At 32.8% G+C, this 27,032-nt stretch overlaps 1 protein-coding gene and 1 long non-coding RNA gene across 2 annotated transcripts in view; both read right to left on the reverse strand.

The window, feature by feature from the left end:
* The window catches only part of LOC136969018 (ATP-binding cassette sub-family C member 4-like), a 105,437-nt gene that overhangs the window by 13,331 nt on the left and 65,074 nt on the right, over positions 1 to 27,032 (reverse strand). Inside the window, exons 16-18 of the mRNA XM_067263093.1 lie at positions 23,480 to 23,608; positions 4,779 to 4,976; positions 4,546 to 4,701 (exon numbers count right to left, since the gene is read on the reverse strand). Of these exons, the coding sequence (XP_067119194.1) occupies positions 4,546 to 4,701; positions 4,779 to 4,976; positions 23,480 to 23,608 (483 nt within the window). The remainder of the gene's footprint in view (positions 1 to 4,545; positions 4,702 to 4,778; positions 4,977 to 23,479; positions 23,609 to 27,032) is intronic.
* LOC136969010 (uncharacterized) lies at positions 14,301 to 17,425 on the reverse strand. Its single transcript, XR_010879744.1, has 3 exons — positions 17,348 to 17,425; positions 15,583 to 15,733; positions 14,301 to 14,444 (listed from the first exon to the last, which is right to left on the reverse strand). It is a non-coding gene; the product is annotated as an uncharacterized lncRNA (long non-coding RNA).

The following is a 27,032-nucleotide window of genomic DNA, read 5'->3' on the forward strand; positions in this document are numbered from 1 at the left end:
GATCTGTCGTTTACCTGACAAATAAAACAGTTCTTGTCCTGTCTACATATGCCTCCCACAACCCATTTCGTCGATTTCAATAACCTGCCTTCTTCGTACTTCCTCTTGCAAATGACAGTTTCGTCGATCTCGACGATCTTATTCAGCCCGCCGATTTCGAAGCTTGTCATGTTACTTAGTGATATCATCATTACTGGACGTATGTGTGAGGACCCGAACGGGGGTCGACTGGGAGGTCCGAATGGACATGTTAACAAGATCTTAAAAATCTCCCTTTACAACGCAAAGGGACGAAAGTAAAGATCTAAATTGCACAATGGAAGTATTTTTTTGAAATATTTAAAACAATGGAAAGAAATGAATTCGAGAAACACGCGACAAGAGAGGAATCATATTCAGTCGCGACGTTGACCTCTCCCGCGACCTCCATCGGGTTTCGAATTGGCACCAGGTGACAATGAGAGACCAATGGAGAGGCGACTTGGGGGAAAAACATTATAAAATCGTTTTTCAAGGACATTTTTTGGTTCTTGGATGCGTGAGTTTCCTCTCTTGGTCGTGTGTGCTCCCGAAACATTGGAAAAAAGGACCCCTTTCGGACCCGGAGGAAGCATCGTCAATTGCTGTCTTCTAGCTATCTCCAGATCGTCGGTTCGCCCGTAGAGAAGTAGCCGAAGGACGTGCCATATGCCCCGGGGCCCACGGATATTTCGCCGTCCACGTCGAACTACAAGTCATGTAGACGCGAACTTTTGTCGAACTTTCTTTTTGGACAATTATTCTCGCGCTTTGTGTGGTTCTACCTCATCAAACAAGAGCAAATTGTAAGGAAATTTCGATGTTTATTAAACGGTTTTTGATGGTAATCCGTCTCAGTGAGTCCGTCCACTCCCACAAGACAGTTTGTCCGCTCGACCGCCGTAGCATACTTCCACGCCAATCGGCTAACCTCACATATGTGATTCGACCAATCCACACTAGCTTTTCAAGATATCCCGGATGCTAAAGCCGAAATCGTCACACCACATTCTAGACATAGGTAGTGCCATATGAATGACAAGATACATCCCCAGGACAAACGACCACATTTGCTTTTAAAAGTTCCTTCGAACACTGAATATTTAACTGCACACGAACTGCATGTAAGAAGACATTAATTTCTTTCGCTTCTGTAATATAATTTCCATGTCTTATCGCACGTAGAACACGTCGACTGTATCTGATGCATACCTAATTTGACCGCAAATTTGAATGCATTATCAATTCCCAGGTTCAATCCCAATTCCGAATAATTTGTTTCCATCATTTTATAAAACTTCCTGGTAGTACATTTGTCCCAGAATTCCTTCGAACTCAAATCAACGTCGCCCATGACGTGCACGAAATTAGTAACCGCCTAGAAAAAATATACATATTACCGAATTTACTAAAAAATAAAAAAAAACAATTCTAACAAAACACGCGCGAAAAGAATGCATTTTTTTTGTTTTTACTCGTAAAAAATAAATTACCTTTTTAGCAATTCAGAAAGAACAGATATTGTAGAAAAAAGAAAATGCGAGGCCAACACCGAACATGCAACACACCACTGTCTTCTACACTCCCTGCAAACGAAATTTGCATAATTCGACGATCTCGGCACCAACACATTACGTCACAACATTTCCAAAGAGCTCCCTCTCTCTCTTTCACGTCACAAACGCGAAATCGCGCGTCTCCATTTCGAGGATACTGGAATCGCGGCCGCTACGTCGAACGCAAGGAAAAATGATTTTCCCTGTCGCTGTCTAGAATGTAGGAAAAAATTTTCCCGTCGCCATCTTGCCACCAAGGGTAACATTAATTTTTTTGAGTTAGGAATATTGTGAATTGATTTAATTTTATCTTCCATTTTGCATGGAATATTTAGTGAATGATTCAAGAAATTCAATATGTCCTCTTCATTCCCGTCAGCAAATGTTTTCGAATAATCATATATTATAAAATTATTATTATTTAATTTATTCTGCAGTGCATCAATCTTAAACTGGAGCAACTCAGGTTAAAATGCACCTAGGTATTCCAAGATGGCGGCGTATTCGGTTGCGACTGCGGACGATCCCAACGGCGACTGTTGCGAGCGAGACGCGATCACGTGACCCGTTCGGAAATCTCGGCGCTGGCAACTGTAGAGAACGTTTTTCGAAATCTGGCAATTTTTGTATGTAAATCGCTTCGTTCGTCGTCGATTTTCCCTTGCTGTAAAATTATGCAAATTTTCGTTTCCTTTCGCATGGTCGTGGCGTATGCGAGACGTTTTTGTTTTTTGGTTCTCTAGAATTTTCATACTGGTCTTTTTACGGTACGTGCCTCTTTTTTTCTCCTTTCGTATCGAGGTTTATTCCTGACATTTTGCATTTTGTTTATTTCGTTTTTTTCGAAATTTAGAAAGAAAGAAAGAAAAAAAACCCGAGAATAATAATAATGTCGACCGAAGTGATAATTTCGGAAGAATTCTGGAATAGGTGTGATTCACTAATGTTCTTTGAATTGCTTGGAAGCAAATTTAACGATTTTGGGATGGACGAGAAAATTCCGTCCGACGTGAAATTGGTCATAAAACTAGGTTTGCAACACGTCGAGGCCGTTTGTACCGCTTGTTTCCGGGCGTCGAAGTTGGTGTACCGTGCCGACAGGAAATCCGAGGCGATGAGATGCGCCTATTGTAAAAAGAACTCCTCTTCCGCTTTCGAAGGTACCTTTAGAGGTAAGTGCGGACACATTTCTTGGGGCAAAGTGTTTTCCTTCGTATGGCACTTGCTGTGCTTGGAATGCACGCTAAAGAACGCGGCCTTTGCATGCTCTATCAGTAGTCACACGTCTGTCGATTGGGCGGCAAACTACTTCCGTCTAATAATGATGATAGCAGTGGAGAATGTTTCGTCGTTTAAAATAGGAGGACCCGGCAGAACCGTGGAAATCGACGAGACCGTGATAGCCAGACGTAAATACGAAAAGGATCGCAAACTGAAGGGCAGGAGATGGGTAGTCGGCGGAGTGTGTGTCGCGAGGATAACGAATGCTGTCGTTTGCAAAATCAACGACAGGAGCGAGGAGACGTTGAATTGGATAATTTCGAAATTCGTCAAATCTGGAAGCACGGTTTTTACCGACGAGTGGAGAAGTTCTAATCACATAATAGACGACCTGGAAGGTGTCGAAATAGTCCACAAGACGGTGAATCATTCGAAGAATTTCGTGAACCCTCAAACCGGCGTAGTACACACTCGGACGATAGAACGGCTATGGGGAGTCTTAAAAAACAGGAGCATTTGCCCAAATATTATACCGAGGATTTGTCGGATTCTTATCTGTACATGTTCATGTACAAGAAGAAGTTGTTTAAATGGCACCAACTACGGCCCGGAAAACGATTCGAACTGTTCGCGAAACATTTAAGTTACATATAACTTGGATCGGGTAAGATCCCCGTATGGAAAAAACCGCCGTCTGTGCCCGCCGCCCCAGAACAACCCGAAAGAAAAAGGAGGAAACGGAAACGAAGGGGATGAAAAATACAAGTGGGAATGTAAAACGGACGAAGAAAAGAAAAAAAGAATCGTCCCAAGCCGAATCGAAAACCGGTCACCATGTCGTCGTTGCCAAAAGAGAGAAATGAAAATGACAGCCTTCGGAAACGTGAGTAAAATGTTTTTTTTTTTCCAATACTTAGTACTAGTAGTAGTAGTAGTATTTACATGCAACGTACATTTTTTTAGTTAGGCGTCGGCGTTTTTCCGAGGTAGTCACGTGATCGCGTCTCGCTCGCAACGGTCGCCGTCGGGAGCGTCGGCAGTCGCAACCGAATAGGCCGCCATCTTGGAATACCTAGTTGCAAATTAACCGCAACTCATTCTCTTTTCTTAATTTTGTAATTTCAGATTCAAGATTATAATTTCTATCTTTAATAGTCTGAAATTGACTAGTAAAGTCACTAATTTCATTATGGATAGTAATAATTTCTTTACGTATTAGAGAAAATTGATTTCCTATTTTTTCGTTACTAGAAGTAATCAAATCCACTAGCTTCGTCCAAGGAAGTGCAGTTGTTGTGTCCGATAGTTCCATATTTAAAGTTGAACATGAAGGATTCAAAGTAGAGTTTTCACTTACTGGAGTAGTCGATTCCACTTTTCGTGGTTGAGTATATTCGGTAATCAAGTTGCTTTCACTTTCAGTTGATTTTGTATTAAAAAAAGATTGCGTAGTTCGGTTTGATAATGGTCTACCTCTTTTCGTCGGAGTTTTTTGAAGAGGACCTGGGTTCGGCTCGATACCAGACATTAGTAGTAGTAATTGAGTCAATTTTAAATTAAACATTGTTGAGACATAAACAGAAAAAGTAAAATGGGTAAAATATTTTCCGACGAAACAGGGCGCAATCAAAATCTCACCAGTCGCTAATTTTCATATTCATTTATGGGGGCGCTTCGCCCCCCATAAATGAATATGAAAATTTTAGAATAAGAAATTATATTTAATAAATTAATTGTTACATAGGCCTACTTGAGGAATGATGGATATTTTGCTACGTAGATCCCGAAGCCCGATATCTTTAATGTCAACCCCATCGATGGTTATTGTTCCTGTCGGCTCTGTCATGCGAAATAACGAAGCGATTATAGAACTCTTTCCTGCCCCTGTTCTGCCGACAATTCCTATCTGCAACTCATAAACAATACAGATCATTTCAGACAGTAATTATTAGCAACAATCTTTAGAATTTGTAGATACTTTACCTTTTCTCCCGAGTAAATACGAAATGTTAAGTTCTTTAATACAGTATTTCTATCCTTAGAATATTGTAAAAAAACATTATCAAAATGAATTTCTCCTTTTTGTGGCCAATCTGAGGGTGGTTGTTTATCGAGAGAACTTTCGTATGATGCTTCTGATTTCAGTTTGGTATAATTCAGTACACGTTTAACAGAGTTCATCTGAAAAATCGACTTTGTATAAAGGAACAGAGTACACGAAACATATTAAAGTAAATATATATATATTATGCAAAGTTATATTAAACGTACAGTAACATTTGTACAAAGTTCAAATACAGAAAATAACTATTTTCAATTTAGAAAATATTGTTAACTTTATGTGAGAATGCACAATGACATGATTTATTTTTTGGTTGTCGTTTTATTGTTTTTTCGTTGAATTACCTGAAATATTTACATTTTTTTTGACATTATTATATAAAACGGCTTATCTTCTAATGTAATGTAAGGTTATAATCAATTATTTTTCACTTTCCACTTTAGCTAATTTATTATTAGTATTTACAACCCTACATTTTTTAGATTTAATGTTTCAATGAAATTTTAAAACTAATTATAAAATAACTGCTTAGTAAAGATCTTATGTTGTTAGTTTGGAAGAATTCGACTTTGATACTTTTGAAAGTTAATACCTGAAGAATGTAAAAAATATTTCCATTTTTCAACTGCTCGTTTAACATATTTTTATCGTATAAGATCTTCATTTATATTTTTAGAACATAATGGTAATAATTTTGAACCAAAGAATGAATAAAAAATTAAAAACAAATTTCCAAAATCTTTTGTAACCCAATTATGCAATTATTGAAATTGACGAAAAGGATGTGGATAAATTTCAAACACGTAAGAGGACTTTTAGAGTTATAGAAATTAATGAAACGAAGCCTGGAAATTTTAGCGTATTTTGAAAAATTGTAGCAAATAAAACAGAATATATAGAGTTAGACTGAAAGTTGTTCAATTTGATAATATATAACGATGCAGCTGTACAGATGATCGTCATCTGTTAGAGAATAAAAAAAATTCCTCCAGGTTCATTGTCTTTGTGTTCTTGCACTGTTATGAATGCGTAAATTACGCGCTCATCTTTAGTGTGTATCAAAAACCGAAAACACTTATTGAGCGAAAAAAAAACGGCCAGAACGCGTAGTGGCTAATTCAAAACGACCAGAAATTCGTGTCGTGTGATATTTGACCACGACGCGTTTGTTAGATTAGTTTAGGTTACTCGGACAGGATGAAATTGTTTTGAATGTTTTAGTTATGGTACCTGGTGTTGATAGAGGACGTGCAGCTCCCAGAAGACTATTAACAAGACCCTTGTCTTCTTGATTGTCTTCTGAAATCTGCACGTCCTCTATCAACACCAGGCACCATAACTAAAACATTTGAAACAATTTTATGCTCGTAATGAATTTACAATTTCTGAGAGTAACTTTATTAACATTCAGGACGTACCCTCAATTTTATTAACATTTCGCTTAGCATCCATGTTAACATCTGGAAGTATGAAAGGGTTTATAATTTGTCGCTGTAACAGATATTGTATAGATAAAAAATGCAAACGTCGCTCAAATAACATAAAATGAAACTCGAAATATCAATGTAACAGTTCTTGTAAAATAAATCACACTGCAATATCCTTGATTCTCATAAAAAAGACTGATTAATTAATAAAAGTTCCTGACGAAGTAATTATTTTTAGTAAATTTATTGTTTGAAAATGTTGACATCTCGAACACTGCAGCAGATTTCCGGGAATGATTAAATGTTGAAAAGTAAACAAGTTCTGTATGTGCTGAATAATTTTGTTACTTACTTACATAAGATGATTGAAGATAAATAAATCATAATGAAATAGAAAGTTTCATTTTCTTATCATCATCTCGTTATTAGATAACATCCAGAACTTGTGGTGGCTTTTATCCATAATAAATCCGTCGCACAGTGATTTTTAACATTAGCAGCTGATATTTATGTCATCGTGTGGAGTACATTAAGCACCTACTAAAACACGCAGTTTGAACTTTAGCACTTAAAGCAAAACAAAATAGAAATAAATACATTATTTCTCCATACATTTTATTTTTTGAATTTTTTTTTAAATATGAAAATTAAATTACTATGTTGTTCAGCACTAAAAATTGTAAACGAAAATGTTTCAAGGCTAAAACCCGTATTTTAAAGTTACAAACTACTGTGTATTGTATCACCTTCTATCGTTGTTGCATCAACTAACGTTCAGAACGAATTATGGCTTTTCTTAATCACTACAACGCGTTGTGGTCGTTTTTTTTCGCTCACTGAGCCTAACATATACATTTCAAGAGAGGTGTTGTGTTTCTTTTTTCTCTTTGACTGTAAGTCAGAATGTTGTTTCATCTAATATAAAATAGTAGCAAAGAGCGGTTGTTTTGTAATGCGCAAAATTTATGATAAAGACGAAGTTAAAAAGAAACAATGAATTGAAATTGACTTTCAAATTTATCTTAACTTCAAAATTTCATCTTAACTGTGAGTATAACAGTTAAGGTGAAATTAATTATTATTTACTTACTGTCCTTATTCTATTTATTATATATTTGTCAACATGGACATTAATCATTAACAGGACAATTAACAGGAGTCTGTTTTCTCTGAAAAGATTTCCTCATTTTTGTATAAATGCTTAACACCAGTATAATTGTCCTGTTCACGATTAATGTCCATGTTGACAAATATATAATAAGGTGAAGTTAAGATTACCTAGGATGAAATTAGAAACAGTTTGCATATAAAATCGTTATCTGGTAATAAAATTATAACATTTCGTAAATGAGAATCAACATATAAAACTAAGGATATGACGAATATAAACAAATTTTTATGACAGAAAAGAGAAATATTAACAATGATTGTGTTAAAGCAGAAACGAAACCCATAACAATAACCTAAGACAAAATGAAGATTTTTGTTTCGAATTGAGTGATTGGAAGCGGAATGAAAGCGTTTTAAGGGAAAAGTTTGGAATAATGTCCTGGAAGTAGATGAATGTTTTTAATCGCTTCATTTTTCATACGGAAAACGATTTCTTCCTTAACAAAAGACACATCTCATTGTCATTTCACCCACATCTTCTCAAAATGTGAGTAAAATATTTACAGTCATAAAACAGTTAGCAGTATATTGACTTTCAGAGAAGACAGTGTTGCGGGTTCTATTATTTTTGCAAGAGAGAATGAATAAAGCTTATCTACCCTGACCGTAAAAGACAACACCTTCCTGTAGAATTTAAAATGAACTACATATCAATAGGATGAAATTGAAATAGATTATAATGAGTAAAAATTCCATATGTCTGTTATTAGTGTTTTGAAATCAAATTATATTAAAATAAATATACAGAATTCATTTTTTCAAAACACGAGTATTTTACATCTATATATATAATCAAGACGAGTTGATGATGATGATGATAATAAGATGCAAGTGGTCAACAGAAGAACTAGAAGAACTCATGTTCTGTTATTTTAAAGCAAGATCAAAAGGACCCGTATATATGAGCAGATTGGAAACACTTTTTATTAAAAGTAACCCTAACAACCCTAAAATCCATAAATTTAATGGAAATACTTTGTCAACTCACGCTCGCAGAATAATTAAACAGAATGTAATATCACAAGAACTACTTAACCGTATACAAACACAAGCAGAAGAATTAATACCTACAGAACTGTCTTCAACAGTGATTGCGGAACCTGAGAACACTCGAACAACTACAGTGCACGACAACCTGTATGATATACAACCCATACCAGATTATGTAGAAAATATAGACCAGCGGACACGAAACATTGTAGTAGATGAGGATGAAGAACCTATAGTATTGCAATTCCTCCAAATACCGGCTGAAACGAAAGAAATCTCGTTTGAGGAACGGTTACTTCTACCTAAAGCAAAAATAAATAAACATTTCATAGAAAATCTAAATATCCTCAACAAATATCTACCTAATTTATTAATTACTAATAACAGCCTGCGTGAAATAAATGATATAATATATGCAACTGCTAAAACTTTAATAGAAAGCAATAATCAAACGCCATGCATATCTACAGCGAATATAAAATCAAAATGTGTCCCAGTTTGGATAAAAGAAATACAAACTAAAATAGATAATTTTAGGAAAGAACTAGGACAACTAGTGGAGATAAAAAGAGGAATTGACACACATAGAATGAGGAAAATTAGGAAAAATCTATATATAAAATACAATATCCAAACTGAAAACGATCAGAATAACATAATAGCGCCTTGACTTTTTGTTTCATAATTTCTAACTGGAAGAATTAAAAGATATGATGAAATGAATACAAAAAAAGGAACAGAACAGTTTTTTTTAAAGAAAACGAGCATAGGTTGTACAGAAGCTTGGGAAGCAACGCTACTAAAAATATCAAAATACCAAGTAAAGAAAATGTAGAAGAATTTTGGACATCAGAGCTATCTAATCCTAAACAATACAATACGGAGGCTAAATGGGTTAAAGAAATAGAAAAAGCTTCAAATGAAATTAATGAAGTAGAAGTAGAAGAGATTACAGAAGATCAAGTAAAATTTGCTGTACGAAAATTAATGAACTGGAAATCGCCGGGAATAGACAAAATTCAAAATTACTACATTAAGTGTTTGACTAGTGTTCACAAATACTTTGCCGTATTATTTACAAATATAATCTCAGGAAAAGAGATGTTAGAAGATTGGTTCACTACAGGTAAAGTCATACTAATACCCAAAAATGAAAACTCCGAAGATCCAGAAAACTGGAGACCTATAGCGTGCCTGCCAAGTATGTACAAATTACTTACCGCCATACTAGCTGATGTACTTTATGGCTGCTGCCATGAAAATGGCATAATAGCAGAGGAACAAAGAGGGTGTCGCCGTAGAACCAGGGGTTGTAAAGATCACTTAATGGTCAATAAAGCAATATTGGAGAATGCACACCAATCTCAAAAAAATCTGAGTATGGCGTGGATAGACTACCAAAAAGCCTACGATAGTGTATCGCACGAATGGCTCTTAAAATTCTTGATATCTATAAATGCCCATCTGTTGTTAAAAGATTCCTCCAAATGACTATGCCTACATGGAGAGTGATCATGACTGCACGTGGCTCCCAAGATTCAATCACTACTCAACCGATCTACATAAGACGAGGGATATTCCAGGGTGATTCTCTCTCTCCACTGTTGTTCTGCTTGGCTATAAACCCGCTTTCATTCATACTAAATAAGTATGAAAGGAAAGGCTATAAACTGAAAGATAGTATCTGGGTTAATCATCTTTTATATATGGATGACCTTAAGGTTTATGCAAATAGTAGAAATAACCTAAAAGTATTATTGGAAAGCGTCGAGAATTTTACAAGTGATATAGGGATGGCGTTTGGACTGAATAAATGCAAAGTAATACATATAACTGCAGGACGCAGAAGCAGTGCAGTAGGAGAAGGACATATACTACTGAATGGAGAAACTTTCGACCAACTTGCAATAGGTGATAGATACAAATATTTAGGAGTGCATGAATCAGGAAAAATAGAGCATAGTATTATTAGGGAACAGGTAACAAAAGAATATTTTAGAAGGATTAAAAAACTTTTAAACACACACCTTAACTCACGTTATCTAATAAAGGGTATAAATACGTATGCTATCCCGGTCTTACTTTACTCATTCGGTATAATCAACTATAAAAATAGTGACCTAAAGAAAATGATGTTAAAACACGAAAGCTACTAGCAGTAAAAAAAGCACATCAGCAAAAAGCAGAAGTAGAAAGGTTGTATTTGCCAGTAAATCAGGGAGGAAGAGGACTATTAAATATAGAGTACATGTATAAAGCACAAATAGTTAAATACAACCAATACCTAAAAGAGGAAAGTGATCATCTGATTAAAGTAATAGTAAAGCATGATATAGGCAGGGATAAATACTCAATAATAAAAGAAGCACAAGAGATAGAAGGTGAATTACATCTACCACGAGGAAATACACATACAGATGAAGAAATTAAAAACTCAATAATAAAACGGCATAATGATGTATGGAGAAGCAAACAATTACATGGTCAATTTCCAAAAAGGATATTGGATCAGGGCAATATAGACAGAGAGCTTGCATTTGAATGGATTAAAAAGCAACAAATAGCCCCAAGAGTTGAATCATTAATATTTGCTATTCAGGACCAAGCTGTAATGACACGACAATATCAACGTGACATATTAAAGGAGCCACTGGATGGAAAATGTCGCCTTTGTACAACCAAAGACGAGACCACGCAGCACATTATATCAGGATGCGAAAAATTGGCGGGGACCTGTTATGTAAAACGTCATAATAATCTTGTCCAGTACGTCTACTGGTGCCTGGCCCGAAAACATAAAATAGAAATTCCTAACCAATGGTGGAAGGAAACATTAATCCAGCCACAAGTTAAAGAAAATTGTACGGCCAAAATCTTATGGGAAATGCCTGTACAAACTGATGTCACTGTATCTCACAATATACCGGATTTAATTTACAGATGTTGATAAAAATCGCAATAAAACATTATTAATAGATATAACTGTACCATCAGATTACAACATTGGTGCTAAAGAAATTGAAAAATTAAGTAAATATCATCTTTTGAAATCAAAAGTTAGCCGTCTATGGAATACACAGACAACTGTCATCCCAATAGTAATAGGAGCAACAAAAATAGTAGCGAAAACCATAAAGAAATACATAGATCATTTAGAAACCAGCATTGACATCAGCATTCTTCAGAAACAGGCAGCCATACACACATCCCTTATACTCAGTAGAGTGCTTGATAATACTATCTTTGTGGTCAACACACCAGATCCAGTCAAGCATAATATGCAGCAATCTCAAGACATACAGCAATCTTCAGACACGCAGCAATTATCAGATAGACATCATTAATCAGTTAATCCAGAGTTACCCAATACAACTGTTGAGACTAGTACACAATGCTCATCTGGAAACCTTTTAAGAAGAAGAAAAAGAAGAAGAAGAGGAACTACTTGCACTTAAAGTGCATCTAATGCAATAAAGGGATGGAAACAGATACCTTCTTTTCTGTGGGTTACGGGACGAGGTATTTTTTACTCCGATGTAAATCGTGCAAAAATAAAATAATATTAATAATAATAATCAGCGCAGAGCCCAAACGGTTAAGAGTTGAAAGTTGAAATTTGGTACACAGGGTACGTCACGAGAACGCAAACTAAAAAGGGATTTTTCAGAATTCCTCTCCACGGGGGGAGGGACGGATTAAAGCTTCTATATACATTATCGAGACGTGTCAAAACGGTTAGGAGTTGAAAGTTGAAATTTGGTACACAGTTAGGGTACGTGACGAGAACGCACACTAAGAAGGAATTTTTCGAAATTCCTCTACACAGGGGGAGAACAGGATTAAGTTTTAACACTTCCATCAACAATGAAAGTGTTTAAGTACCAATGGAAGTGTTAAGTAACAATGGAGAACAAGAGAAAGCGACGTGCAAGATTTACGGGCGCTGGAGGAAAAAGAAAAAAAAAGAGTAATGTGTTAGAACATATTCGATATTCGAATTTAAACAGATTAGGTCGGTTTTTCTCGACTTTTCTTCTTTAGAACATTCGATGAAAGTCGAACGATATAATCAGAACACGTCGTGAGAATCGAACAATATTAGAACATTCGATTTTCAAATTCGACCTTTCTTTAGAAATATTTAGTTCGTTGATGAAATTACTCTTTTTCTTCTGTGACTATAACGCAATAATCTTAATCTTCGCTATCCTTACTTTTGCCCGAGCAACGCCGGGCCTACCTGCTAGTTATTAAATAAACAAGAAAGTACACAAATAGCAAAAGTAATCGTAATTTTTCATGCAATGTGACAATCTGGTCATGACAAGATAGGAACTTGGCATCTGAAAGATGATTCTTCTAATGAAAAAACACAGGCAGCAAAGGGTAGGAAAAATTAATAAATCTTTAGAAATTTTCAAATGAAAACAGCGAAAACTGTGTGTTAAATCTTTCTGATAAAATGAAACAAATTACTGAAAAAAACAGAAGATTTCATGCAGAAGAAAATAAATTTCAATCAACTTTACAATTCAAAAATAAAAATATACTGCCTAAAGAATTAAATAAGAAGTAGATGCTTCGGTTAAATAATGAAAGAAATTTACACTAAGCTGGCAAACTCCATCCTACTCTTATAAAACATTAAATGACCTAGTTATGAATTACAAATAGCCGGTATATGAAGTGAAATAATATCAAATATATTTAGCAAGAAAACTGAAATTATTTCAATACATACCGATAATAACGATTTTCCAAATATTTCCCAAATACATTCAATGACGTTATAATAAAAAACAAGAAATTAATTAAAACGAGTGCTTACAAATTTATCATAAAGAAGTCAAAATTGTGGGTGAAAGAAAACTGAAAGATATCACCGAGCTTAGTGATTAATATAGATTTTATTTGTTAATTTTGTCAATCTCAAGTTGGTTTCAGTTTGAAAATATTTTTGACTTGTAAATGTATGGAAATTAACTGTTTGTAAAAAATGTTTGTTGAAACTTTAATACTTAGTAGAAGTTGTCAATATAATTTTTACCAATTTCATAACATAATTAAGCTTTTTTGTGAAATATTTATTGTCGATTTCTTATCGAAAATTCACTGTTAATGGTCAAAAATAAAGATATTTTTTTTTGTGAGTAAAGAATGTGTGTCCAAATAATACACAGTTCACTACTGAATATTAAAAAAAATTATTATTTTATAATTGTGTAATAGTATTTAAAACATAAAAATCAGAAAGATTACTTTATATATATATATATATATATATATATAAAGTAATCTTTCTGATCTTTCATGTTTTAAATGCTATTACACAATTATATATATATATATGTTTTTCATACAATGTATTAGATAGAATAGTTAGAGAATGTTGACTTTATTTTGATAAGAAGATAATCCCTTGCAAGTATTTACCCTGTTTCAAAATTTTGATATTTACCGATAAACGAATCTGGCTTGACGTAGTTATCAATTAGTAAATAAGTTTTGATATCACTTATAAGTAATTCAAATGTTATGTTATGTTTATGTATATAAGCCTATATATTATATAATATATAAATGTTTATATAATACCTGAAATTGCAGTTCGGATGACATTCTAATACAAGCTGGAAAATAGAAATTAAACAATACTCCATAATTCATAACAAGTGCGATTTGACTGCCCGCGATATCTAAAGTTGTAGTTATAAATTCAATATTACTTTTATTATTGACTAGAGACAATTAAATATATTTACTCACCCGAGTCAATCGAAACACTGAATATAATAACAGTAATAACTATATTTATGAAACAGACCATGTGACCGTATATGTAAAGCCATTGATTTAAAGCCACATAGGCGAACCATGTTGCAGTGTGCTTATCCTGATACTCATTAAATGTAGATTTAAATTTACTTTCGGCTTTAAATGCTCTAATCGTTGTCAGTCCATAAAGAGATACACTGAGATGAGAAAATACTGGACTTCTCGCTGCAAGAAATTTTTGATATATAAATCACTTATTTAAGCAAGACTTTCTTGAATATAATAACTACCCTTTGTTACTAATATTCATAAATTTTCCTGAAAAGTACAAATAACACAAGGGACACAAAAGTAAGTGACTATACAAGAAAATTTTCGTGACTTCTATCCCCTTTTACAGATTTTTGACTGTTTCTAAAACTCTACTTGCAGAATTTCGTTGCCACTAATCTGTATTCAATACATTTGTAAGAGATAAGTGTTCAATGTATAACTTTTTTTGATACCTTTGATTAGCAATCTGTTTTATTAAAATGGAAGCCATTGGCGTATATATAAAAAATGTAAAATATATTAAATAATTTTCATACAATACTATTACATAAGAGAGTATTACTATGTACTGTACACTGCATTACTACAAACAAACTACTTCAAACAACCTTTAGTCTGCAGTAAAATTAATTGTTTACTTTAACGTTTTCGCTTAGCTTTACTAACCCTTTGCAGGATTGACAAAAAAACCGTTATTTCGAAAAATACGTTCGAAAAACTCTTTACAATTTAGAATTGTTTTAAATTTTCCGGCTGCGCAATCTCAGATCATTTTTTCACAGCTGCATACCGGCCGCTTTCCAAGCGGAAGAGATTCGATACGATTCTTTAAAATTAATGCTTTGCCCTTTTTCAATGTACTTGCCAATACACCACGCCTCCGCATATTTATGTTGCCTTATATTTGCCACTTTCTGTACAATTTTCGCATCGTCCCAGTTGATAGACACCTCTTCCGGATCCGCTATCGCATAGTTTGCTAACGCCGTAACTGTTTGCCTGCATCTTACATTTCTTTTATGTTCCTCTATCCTTACCGCCAGCGACCACTTCGTGGCCCCTATATAATACAGCTCCGTACTCCGTCTTTTATCCTGCATTGATATTCTGTAAAAGAGGGGTAGAAAAGCTAACCGAAAACATTAGAGTGAAAAATTAATTTTACTGCAGAGTAAAGGTTGTTTGAAGTAGTTTGTACATAAGAGAGTATTTCTGTATATTTTCTTTCGGTGATAAATGTTTACTGTTGAAAAATTCTACTTGTTTTTAAGTACAATAAGCTATTGTAGAGTATATGCTATATACTTACATTTTCCTTCCATTTGTTTAATGCTTTTCACCACTCGCGTATAGATCGTCCACAAACTATAGAATAATATCGAAAGGACAGCTGTTAGTATGAGTATATAAGGACAGAATATTGCTTGAAGTATACACATGCCAGCAAGTAGAAAGCCTCCCTAAGATATAAGAATAAATGATAGCTTATTTATCATTTCTGTAAGCTACAAATTATATTGTTTATTACTATTTATACATTAATTAATGTTACGTTGAAAAAAGTAACTATACTATTTCTTTTAGCATTTGGATGCAACATTATCACAATAACGTAATTGCATAATACATGTAACCTATCTACATGATAAATCCTTAATTAATCAAACTATATGATTTATGAAATAAAAAATTTGGTATTATTGCATTTAACATTGTCACTAAATATACAATATATTTACGCATGCATCGATGGTAAATTCTGTAGAATAAGTAGACAAGAGCAAAAGTTTTCAGGTTCTGCCAGTTTATTCAAATTCTTTGCAGATCGAATTATTTGAGCTTGACTGTTAGGAGTGAAAAAATGAAATATTCAATATAATACATAGAATGAATGAATAATAATCTGTGAACCTATGCTGAATTTTCGTGTAATAACACCATTTCGTTAAAATAACTTTATACAGAAATAATATTTTGTGAGCTTTTTCTACTTCTCTTAAATTTGGAAATTATCCAATAAAGATAGTTTGTCTTGTTCTGTATATCTATCTGTTTACTCTACAGAAGGAAAAATAAAGAATTAAATTCCGTGAATAGTATTTTTAAACTCTTTGATGCTTTTATTGGTTCTAAGATGACCTATTTATTTCCGATATGAGGATTGAAGTTCCTGTCAAAAATTGAAAAAATACAAAAAAAATATGTTAAGAGGCTGTTTAAAATAGAACGTTCAGTTCCATGTTCGATAATTTGTCTCGAATTGGGAAGACCCCCCCCATAAGAGTTAAGATTTGTCAACTCTAGTTCTGGTCAAAGATAATGGAAGCACCCATAAACGAATTGTGACGAATTACTTATAATGTTTTGTTGACAGTAGTCAAACCTGAGAAGAACTGTTGGCCTGTTCTAGTTAACAATATTTTTTATGGTTTGAGTTATTCCTTTCTGTTTTTAAACCGTTCAGCTTCAATGTAGAGAACTTACTTAAATGATTCAAACAAGGTCAAATCATTTATGAAATCTGGATGTTTCATTTGTCTTGGCCAAGCGAGTGAACTTGTTGGAAATGCATCTGGGCTGAAGTACTTAAAATGTGAAATAAATTTTTCTACTAAAAGCCTCGTTATGCATCTTAGACTTAGTAAATTTTGGGTTTTGTTAAAAGTCTGCCTTTCCGTCATAACTTCATAAACACTGGCAGAGAGTACGTGGAAAAGTACCATTTATTGTTTCTTTTACCTGTAGTCTGTTACATTTCTACAAATAAAACAGCTTGTCTGTTAATTTATAAATATACGTAAGTAGCTGTAGATCCCTTTTTTATATTTATTTTGAACACTTATATATTTAATATGACGAATTTAGTCTCTGTAATCCAAAATTATTCTTGGTAGACCAATCTCACACAGCATAGTCTTTACAAAATAAATTTAATTTGCCAATAAGATTGCTGTGAGATTGGTCTACCAAGAATAATTTTGGAATACAGAGACTAAATTCGTCATATTTTCTAATATACAGCAAACCATTTATATATACTTATATATTTATTTACACAATTAAACTAAACTTACTTTTATCTCATTCATAAACCAGAAAGCTAAGGTATCATCCATGTTGTTCACATCTTTGGAAAACCGATTTAAAATTTTTCCTACAAAATATCAAAATGTAAATTATTAATTAAATTATACGCTTATGTAAAACGTATTTCTTCCACTATCATTATTATTTATAGGAATACAACGCAGCATATCTGTATGGTTAATGTTTCACAAGCTGAAATGCTCATGTTTTTTCATACCAGAAACTTTGTACTGTGTACGTGTTTATCGATACAGCGTATTTATGTACAGGAAGTTTATTTTTACACCATAAAAACTTTAATTAATATATGCTTTATATAAACTAGCTTTTAGGCATATTGACATTGGATTAAATACGAAGAAATAATGCCATAAGGTTTTATAACAGCAATGTTACTGAAACAAAATGCAGTTTGGTTAAAATTTGATGCTAGCACACTCTCCATTTTTTCTTTACACTTTATAATTTCCGAACACTTTAATTTTAATTACGTGTTTACACCGCTTATTAAAATCGAAAATTTTATTCGAACCAACCGAAAAAAGCACCGTCAGTTTTTAAATGTCATTGCTGAACTCGATTTAAATGAACAAATAAGTGATTTATTACTATGTTGTACTACATAGTGAGGTGGTTGTCAACGTTCGATGTATTGAACAGGTTTATAGTATTGTTATTATTGACTTTCTAGATATAAAAAGCAATCATATCCGCAATTAAAAGATAAAGAATGGATCAATGACTTAATGTTTTTCACCAATGCAATGGAACATTTAAAAAATTTGAATTTATCACTGCACGGTAAGGAAAACAATATTTCAGAATTAAGTCAAAGCATTTTCAATTTTAAAAGAAAAATATCACTTTTCCAAAAGGATATAATAGAAAAAACATTCAATCACTTTCCTCGCTTAAAAAAAGATGTTTTAGATAATGATATTCCTCTTGCAACCATCATTTACTATCAAACAAATTTAAAAAGCGATTTGCAGATTTACTAGAATTAAAACCTTCAATTGTGTTTTTATTAAACCCACTTAAAATTGATGTGATTAACAATGGTTTTACATTATTAAAGTGCTTACTTCCTGAAACGGTATCAATAGAATTAACATTAATTGAGATGCAAGAAGATCAAGGTCTACAAATGTTATATAAATAGGCAAAATCAAACAAAGAATTTTGGAAATGTGTACTAAGACAATTTAAAAAATTCAGCATATCGTTCACTGTCAAATTTTGGACCGAGGAATGCATTTGAATCATTGTACTCAACGATGAAATTAATTAAATCTAAGTTCCGTTTACAGTTAATCAACCAACATCTAAAAGAATCTATATATATAATCGAGACGAGTTGATAATAATAAAAATCAGCGCAGAGCCCAAACGGTTAGGAGTTGAAAGTTGAAATTTGGTAAACAGTTAGGGTACGTTACGAGAACGCACACTAAGAAGGGATTTTTCGAAATTCCTCCCCACGGGGGAGAGGGACAGGAATAAATCTTAACACTTCCATCAACAATGGAAGTGTTACGTAACAATGGAATTGTCAACAGTGGAAATGTTACGTAACAACGGAATTGTTAAGAGAAAGCGACATGCAACACGCAGATGTAGTTTTTTCGTTTTTGCGGGAAATCGAACATATTTTTAGACCCATCGAAAAATTCTCTAATTAGTCTGGAAACAGGGGATCCCAATTCTTGCATTCTGTGGAAAAGGGTAAGGTTGAAGGTTGACTACAATGTAATAATCTTAATTTTCACTATCGTTAATTTTGCCCGAGCAACGCTGGGCCGACCCGCTAGTTAATAATAAGTTCAATATCTAATTATCAACCCGATTATCAAAAATTAATTTCAACATTAGAAATTCATGAACTTTCAACTAGCAAAAGAAAAGTTTTAAAAAAATGTAATAAACATCTTACTTTAATTGTCAAAATAAATACATTATGATTCTGAAATTTTTTTAATATTTTTGTATCAAGAACTTTAGATGCGGCACCCAATATTTTCAGGTAGGTAACTGGGGATCTAACAGCAAAATGTCTTGTCACCCCTCGTATAATATATTAGAAAACTGTTTACTATGTAAAGCTGTAGACAGCTAAACATTCTACTTGTTATTCTACTTGTTTGGTTTTTACAATTGTTAATGTTTTAGTGATACTTTTTAAAAGTTGTTTCCCTTATATTTAAAAGATGTTTACTCAACTGATCAGGGTCATTAACACAAAGAGGCCGGAATGCATATTAGTAGACATGTAAGGCATTAATAATTTTGTGTGTGTGATAACCGTTTGAAATAAATAATGTACTGCGTAAGTGTAAAAAGTATATTTCTACTATATTTAATATATACTTTTTAAAACAAAACGTAGAAAATATTTTGAGTTATATTCTCATTATAATTGGTCACAATTTCGAAACTTTACGTCATAATTACATATAATACAAAGTTTTTCAAAATAGCCTTACTTTAGCTTTTTACCACTTTCAATTCTCCACACCACTTAGTGACATTTCCTTAGCAAAAGGTTTTTTTATTATTTTAGATTTTTGCTTCATTATAAAAATCTTTTAATTGGGCTGCAATTAAAAAAATTGTAAACCTATAAATTATTTCTGTCGTATCTATCCTTAATCTCGAGAACAGATTTAGACTAATGCACAGTTAGACCAGATCTGCAAATCGAAAATGCAGTAGATACAGATTAACTTTATAATAACTTTCAATTCGACTCAGAATTCATGTTATTTGAATTCAATGATTTTTCCCTAAAAGGTATTAGTTAGATGACCATCACGACTCTATTGTTAAAAGAAAAATAAAATGTACAGGGAACAAGCAACTACCAATTTGAGGTGGCGAGCATAATTTTTAAAACAAATAAATGAAAAATATGATTAAAAATTACAGCCCTGTATTGTGACGATGTCACAATAAATAATTTCTCGTTTTACATTGAATTTCAGGTAATGCTTCCAGGAAGTTAATTTCCACCACAATTAAACTTGCACACTGCATGTAAACTGAAAAATTCTGTCATCGGCTATTTGATATACAGTGAAACCTTGGTTTTCGTCGATTATCCGTCCGAAAACAATCGGCGAAATCCGAAACCGACGAAAACCGAGGCAATTGTTTACATTCTAGCAGGTAGGCCCGGCGTTGCTCGAGCAAAAGTAACGATAGCAAAGATTAAGATTATTACGTTATAGTCACAAAAGAAAAAGAGTAGTTTCATCAACAAACTAAGTATTTTTTTAAAAAAAGATCGAATTTGAGAATCGAATGTTCTAATATTGTTCGATTTTCACGACGTGTGTTCTGATTATATCGTTTGATTTTCATCGAATGTTTTAAAGAAGAAAGATCGAAAAAAACCTAACTAATCTGTTTAAATTTGAAAATCGAATATGTTCTAACATATAACTCTCTCTTTCTCTTTCTCTTTTTTTTTCCTCTAGCGCCCGTAAATCTTGCATGACGATTTCTCTTGTTCTCCATTGTTACTTAACACTTCCATTCTTGATACTTTCATTGTTTCTTAACACTTTGCTACTTAAATTTGGTACCCTGTGTATCAAATTTCAACTTTCAACTCCTAACTGATTGGACTCTGCACTGATTTTTATTATTATTATTATCAACTCGTCTCGATTTTATATATAGATAAATCAATGTAAATCCAATTAATTCGTTCTAGACACTCCAAAATACATACCGAAAACACATTTTATAGATAATTAATATAGCGCTAAATACTAAAAGCAACGAGAAATTAACATAAAAGACTAATTAGCATAAAGATAAAAGCAATGGAATTGTTCTGCTAGACACGCGGGGTAATGTCTTGTCTTGTAGAATCTAGTTGAACATGACCTTCTAGCCCAGTGATCCCCAACCCTATGCCCGCGGGTACCATGTCGCCCGCCAATCGTTTTACGTGTGCCCGCCACTGTGCGACCACGAAAAAAATAAAAATATTTCGGTTTTCAATAAAATGCTATGTAAAAGTTTTTCCACTTTGAATGATTAACTATTCAAAAGTAGAAATGGCGTCCAACACAGATGAAAGCACACTACGAAATGCGACCGATCTCTTTTTCCCCTCCGCCAAATCTGCACCAATTCAATTTCCCATACCTGAAATGAAGTAAAACGGTTCGTTCTGAATACCGTAAAATCAAAGTAGGGAAACGTGTACGGCCCGTAACTTGGAGTGACCTAGAAATTTCAGCAGTCGTTAACTTAAAAAAAAAAGGGTCAACAGCCATCCGTGTGTCAGAAGTAATCTCCGCCACGATATCTCTCGCACAATATAGAAATATTCCTGGGTGACACCACGATATCCGTACTGGGTGTCACCCATGCTAATGTCACATTATATAAGATTTGTTTAGAAGCAACTTATTTAAATGGGGCCCCAATTTAAATTTTGTCTAGGGCCCGCTAGAGACTTAATCCGGCGCTGTTAACTATGTCCGAATATAAATTCACCTTGAAAAAATAAATGGTGCCCGTCGTCCAGCCGGTATTCTGGAATGTGCTCTTAGGTACAAAAAGGTTGGGGACCCCTGTTCTAGCCTATATCGCCCCGTGGTAAAGTGTGACGTAATTGTCATGTAATAGTAGATGTATGTGTTTATGATGCGACCATCATAAATACAATGTATTTTGGAGTGTTTAGAACGAATTAATTGGATTTACATTGATTTATATGGAAATAATTGCCTCGGCCTTCATCGGTCCCGGATTTCACGATTATTTTCGACGGATTATCGACGAAAACCGAGGTGTCACTGTATCTAATTTTAGCTTAATATCGAAACGTTTTTTCTCAAATATCATTATTAAATCTTTAAGTTAAGAATGAATTAAATAAATATTTTATACATACCAACGGGATTGTTATCCAAAAATGATATCGGCGTTCGAATGATACATTGAAACATATTGTTGTGCAGCTTCAAAGATGCAGTTGTAAACATTTCAATCAATAATATTGCACACGGTATCATCGTGAGAAATACTGCACATATCATTCCAAAGTAAACATATATGTTGTATGCTTCACTATAGTAAAAGTTTTCCTCTTCACTATTGTTAAAAATTGTTTTGTTAAACGTAATATTTTCCAGTTTCACTGAACTTTGTCCATAGATTCTTCTCTTATTTAACCTTAAAATTACACATGAAATAAGAATTAAATTCTTGTAATTTACAATATTTGTATAATGAACAGAAATACATAAAAACTGCTTGGATACATTATATAAACACAATACCTATAGATAATATTTAGATATATCAAACGGATAAGTGGTAATACAACTGTTAATATATAATACATTCATTGCAAATTTAAGCCACATTCTTATAACTTATTATTGTACATATAAATTTGAATATCATTGCTATCCTTTATGCTGTGACTGACACTGCTGCCGTATAAATTTAACTGGAACCATTGGGCGACATTGTACATACTGATATTTTGTGACTCTGCTATGAACAAATTTTAAAATCTATTAGTAGAAAAGGTTCAGAATAAAACAAGATATTACGTAAGTCTCGTATCTTTCAGTACTATACTTACAGCACACTCAATATCTTGATGAAACATTATAACCAACATGCGACTATTATTGATGTTCTTCAGAAAAGAATATCTAAAACTCTTTGATGATAAAAATATGAAATGTTCAGTAAAGTTCAGACTTTAACTTTTAAATTTAAATTAAAAAGTAAATTTATCTATTTAAAATTTATACATGAAATGAATTCTTTTGAATTCTTCCTAAATATTTTGTATTATTCTTTTTGATAATTTTATTCAGAATATTAGAGAATGAATATTATACATCAAAACATTTAGAGATAGAAGAATCAAATACATCCACTTCCAATTTGTGAAAATTGTTCATCAATTATATTTGAAAGTTGTTATCATAATAAAAGAAATATGGTAGAAATAATGTCATTTGTTTTCCAATAAACAATTTATATTAAACAAAACATATTTACATATTAATTTTCACATTATCCATAAAAATAACATACCATTTGACTAGCCAAAAGTCACTGGCATTTGTAATAATTTGTGTTACAATGAGTATAACTAATAGAACAGTCTTAAAAAAGAAACCCTTTCCAGCATTGAAATATTCTTTATAAATTGAAAGTCCTGCTTTTCCAACTTCTTCATCATCGGGTTGTATTTTATTATCTTCATCTTCCTGCAGTAAAAATAGAAAAAAAAACATTATATGAGTAGTCTTTGAATTATGCTTTAATTCGTTACAAAGTATTTTATTAGGGAATTTAAAAATAAAATATATTCAAAGTATAAAGCAGATACTTGCTCAGCAAATAATTAGTCTAATTCACAACACAACACCTTTAGTTGTTGCTGAGACAGTTTTATTGAACAGTTTTATTTTATTATTGCTATTGAGTAGGCCAACATCAGGCTTAACTTTCGAAAACAGAACATTGGCGTTCCATTAATAGAATACATTTGTTCAAAAATTCAAAGCATCAGTAAAGGAAAAAAAGGAAGAACATGGTAATATATACAAATATAAATATACAATAAAATCAACATAGTGAAAATAATAAGTAAAAAAATAAAAAATAAAAATGAATCTACTGATGATACTTTATATAAACAGAGTAGCAAATTATTGAGGAATAATTGATGAAAAATGTAAATATAAGCTAACGCAAGCCTACGAGTTCGTGTTACATTTCTTGACTACAAATTTCCAAGCTGTCGGTAGGCTGTCCGCGTCCCTTGCATTTATGCATGTCTTTTCCAACTTGCTTTTGTAAATTTCAATTTTTTCAGCGGTATTTGCTAACGTTGGGGAGCTCAAGGGTTTGACAATAACCGCTTCCTCCCATTTAATTATTAAGCCATGGGTCTGCACGAACTGCGAAAGTACTCTTGCGTTGGAGCCTTTCCTGACGTCATACTTGTGTTTTTTAAGTCTTATCTCTAAATTTCTTGCTGTGACTCCAATGTAGTCTCTTTTGATTCCTAGTTCTGTGTTCTCGTAAGGGAAATCATCAATTATTCCTCAATAATTTACTACTCTGTTTATATAAAGTATCACCAGTAGATTCATTTTTATTTTTTATTTTTTTACTTCTTATTTTCACTATGTTGATTTTATTGTATATTTATATTTGTATATATTACCATGTTCTTCCTTTTTTTCCGTTACTGATGCTTTGAATTTTTAAACAAATGTATTCCTTTAATAAAACCCCAATGTTCCGTTTTCGAAAGTTAAGCCTGATGATGGCCTATTGAATAGGCCGAAAACGTTAGTTCTTTCAATAAAACTATCTCAGCAACAACTAAAGGTGTTGTGTTGGGAATTAGAATAAACTCAAATCATAATTTTTTATTCAACTTTTTATCAACCATACTTCTGTAAGTACTAAACCGAGGTGCCAATATTTGATAAATAAATACCCTATCTTATAACTTTGCAGATTGCTTGCTATTGTTAACCCTTAATCAGTCCCGTGATATTAATGCATTTTGCGAGTTGCCTCACAGATGCCAATGTTTTTTCTAAAATGGTGAAATTATCTGTAGCTCGTTAATGATTATATCCGCAATTTCACAAATTTTGTCTACTATCTAGAAATATAAAATAGTTGAAATTGACAAAAATGCGTTTTTTGGGTTTATTATAATGTAATTTGATCTAAAACACAAAAAATAAATATATAAAATAACAAGGAAGGACATTGTATCGTTGAGAGATACACTTGTTTCTGAAATTACACAAAAACTTAATATCAATTTTGAAACTGTAGATATATTATAGCAAGTTGAAAATTTTTGTGTTTTTGTATCAAACTATATTAAAATAAACAAAAAAGTCCAGCAACAAATTGCATAATTTCTTCGGCTGTTGAAAGATTTAATTTTAAAAATAATACCGTATTTTACAAACTATAAGACGCACTTTTTTCTTCGAAAAATTGCCTCCAAAATTCAGGTGCGTCTTATAGTCCGTAAAATACGGTATATAGTAAACTAGCACAGAATGCCCAGAGTGGTTTGAGAACGAAGAGATGGTGTTGACTTGTTCTATTATAGTGAATAGCATGTTTCCTCTAGGGTAACAGAGAGAAACTATGGACGTATTCAAATTCTAAGCATCAATCCAGTCATATGCTGACGTAAGTGACGCAGCTGCAGGCGTTTTCTAGAAAACACAGACGCTAGTTGCCAAGATATCCTGAAAGGAATACAAAAGAATGGCATATTATGTGGATTTCCATGCTACATTGAAGTTATTTTTGAACTTATTTAATGAGAACAACAAAATGAGAAATAAATATTTCGAAAAAAAATTAAGAGATAGAAATCTTTTCATTTTCGCAAGAGTTATAAATAACAAAATCAATTTTAAGTTTACACTTTAAAAGGTAAACAAATTATGTGATGTCACGAGTAAATGTAGGACAATATTAAAATATTTTATTAATGTTCTGTTCAAATTATAATTTATTCAGAATACGTTTATCCACATATAAATTAAATTAAAAATTGCCAACGCAAAATTAAGCTCTTGCGAATCTCATGGTGGCTGTCATCTTCTTTGCTGACATGTTAAGCACCGACTGCAGTTTGCAGGCAGCGCGCTGGTTGTAACCAGAAGTTGCCTGAGATTTTGCACAGAAGTGATTTTGGACATAACAAGATTTTGAATAACTCTATTGCAAAATTTCGTGGAAATCACTCAAAGCATTTTTGCAATTTAGGGGGGATGAAATCAGGAAAATCGATTATAATTTAATGTGAATTAAATTTTTCATTGTCTTTAATATTCCAAAACGTGCATTCTTACAATACACGTTTTGGTATATTATAGACCAAGCCTGGCCAACCGAAATTGTTTCGCTTTGATCACGCTCAACATTACGGTGGTCCACAATTTAGACAAACATGCTTTTAAAAAAGTAAAACAAATACAAAATGAATAAGATTGTATTGTTATACCAAGAGTTCGTACTCGCACTTGCGCAATATAACAATGGCACATGCAAATTTTCATTTATTTAATTGTTTTGGTATACACATAACGGGAAACAAAATTTTTAATAAATATATAATATCGCTCAGCGGGCCACACAATTTAACGTGACGGGCCGCAGATTGGCAAGGCCTGTTATAGACAATAACTATGTAAAATTTGTTCAGGTCGCTCAAAAGGTTTGACAGCTTTCAGATACAGGATAAAATCGGTGAGATATGAGGATTTCGAGTTTTATGGTCGTCCAAATTATGGTACATTGGAAATTAACTCATTCAATGGTCTCATGACACAAATGTATTTCGTAACAATTGCGACTTTTTTTAAACATTTATCATCAATCGCGCTCACTCCCAGATGCGTACATCTAAAAAGGAATCGAAATTACACAATTTATGTAGGTAGATATCTGGCAATATAAGACTAATTCTTATTTTGAAATAACGGTATGATTAAAAATATGACAGTAAACGCGTAAAAATGCTATAGGCCTAAATACAAAAGTTTATTTTCATATAAGGAAGTAAATTTGCTCATTGTAAAATAATAGTTCGAGAGAAAAACAAAGTAATCTTGTTGTTTGATAAACTAAATCTAGATACGA

Source organism: Centruroides vittatus, unplaced genomic scaffold (assembly GCF_030686945.1).
Source record: "Centruroides vittatus isolate TY-2023 unplaced genomic scaffold, ASM3068694v2 contig_1683, whole genome shotgun sequence".
NCBI classification, from domain to species: Eukaryota; Metazoa; Arthropoda; class Arachnida; order Scorpiones; family Buthidae; genus Centruroides; species Centruroides vittatus.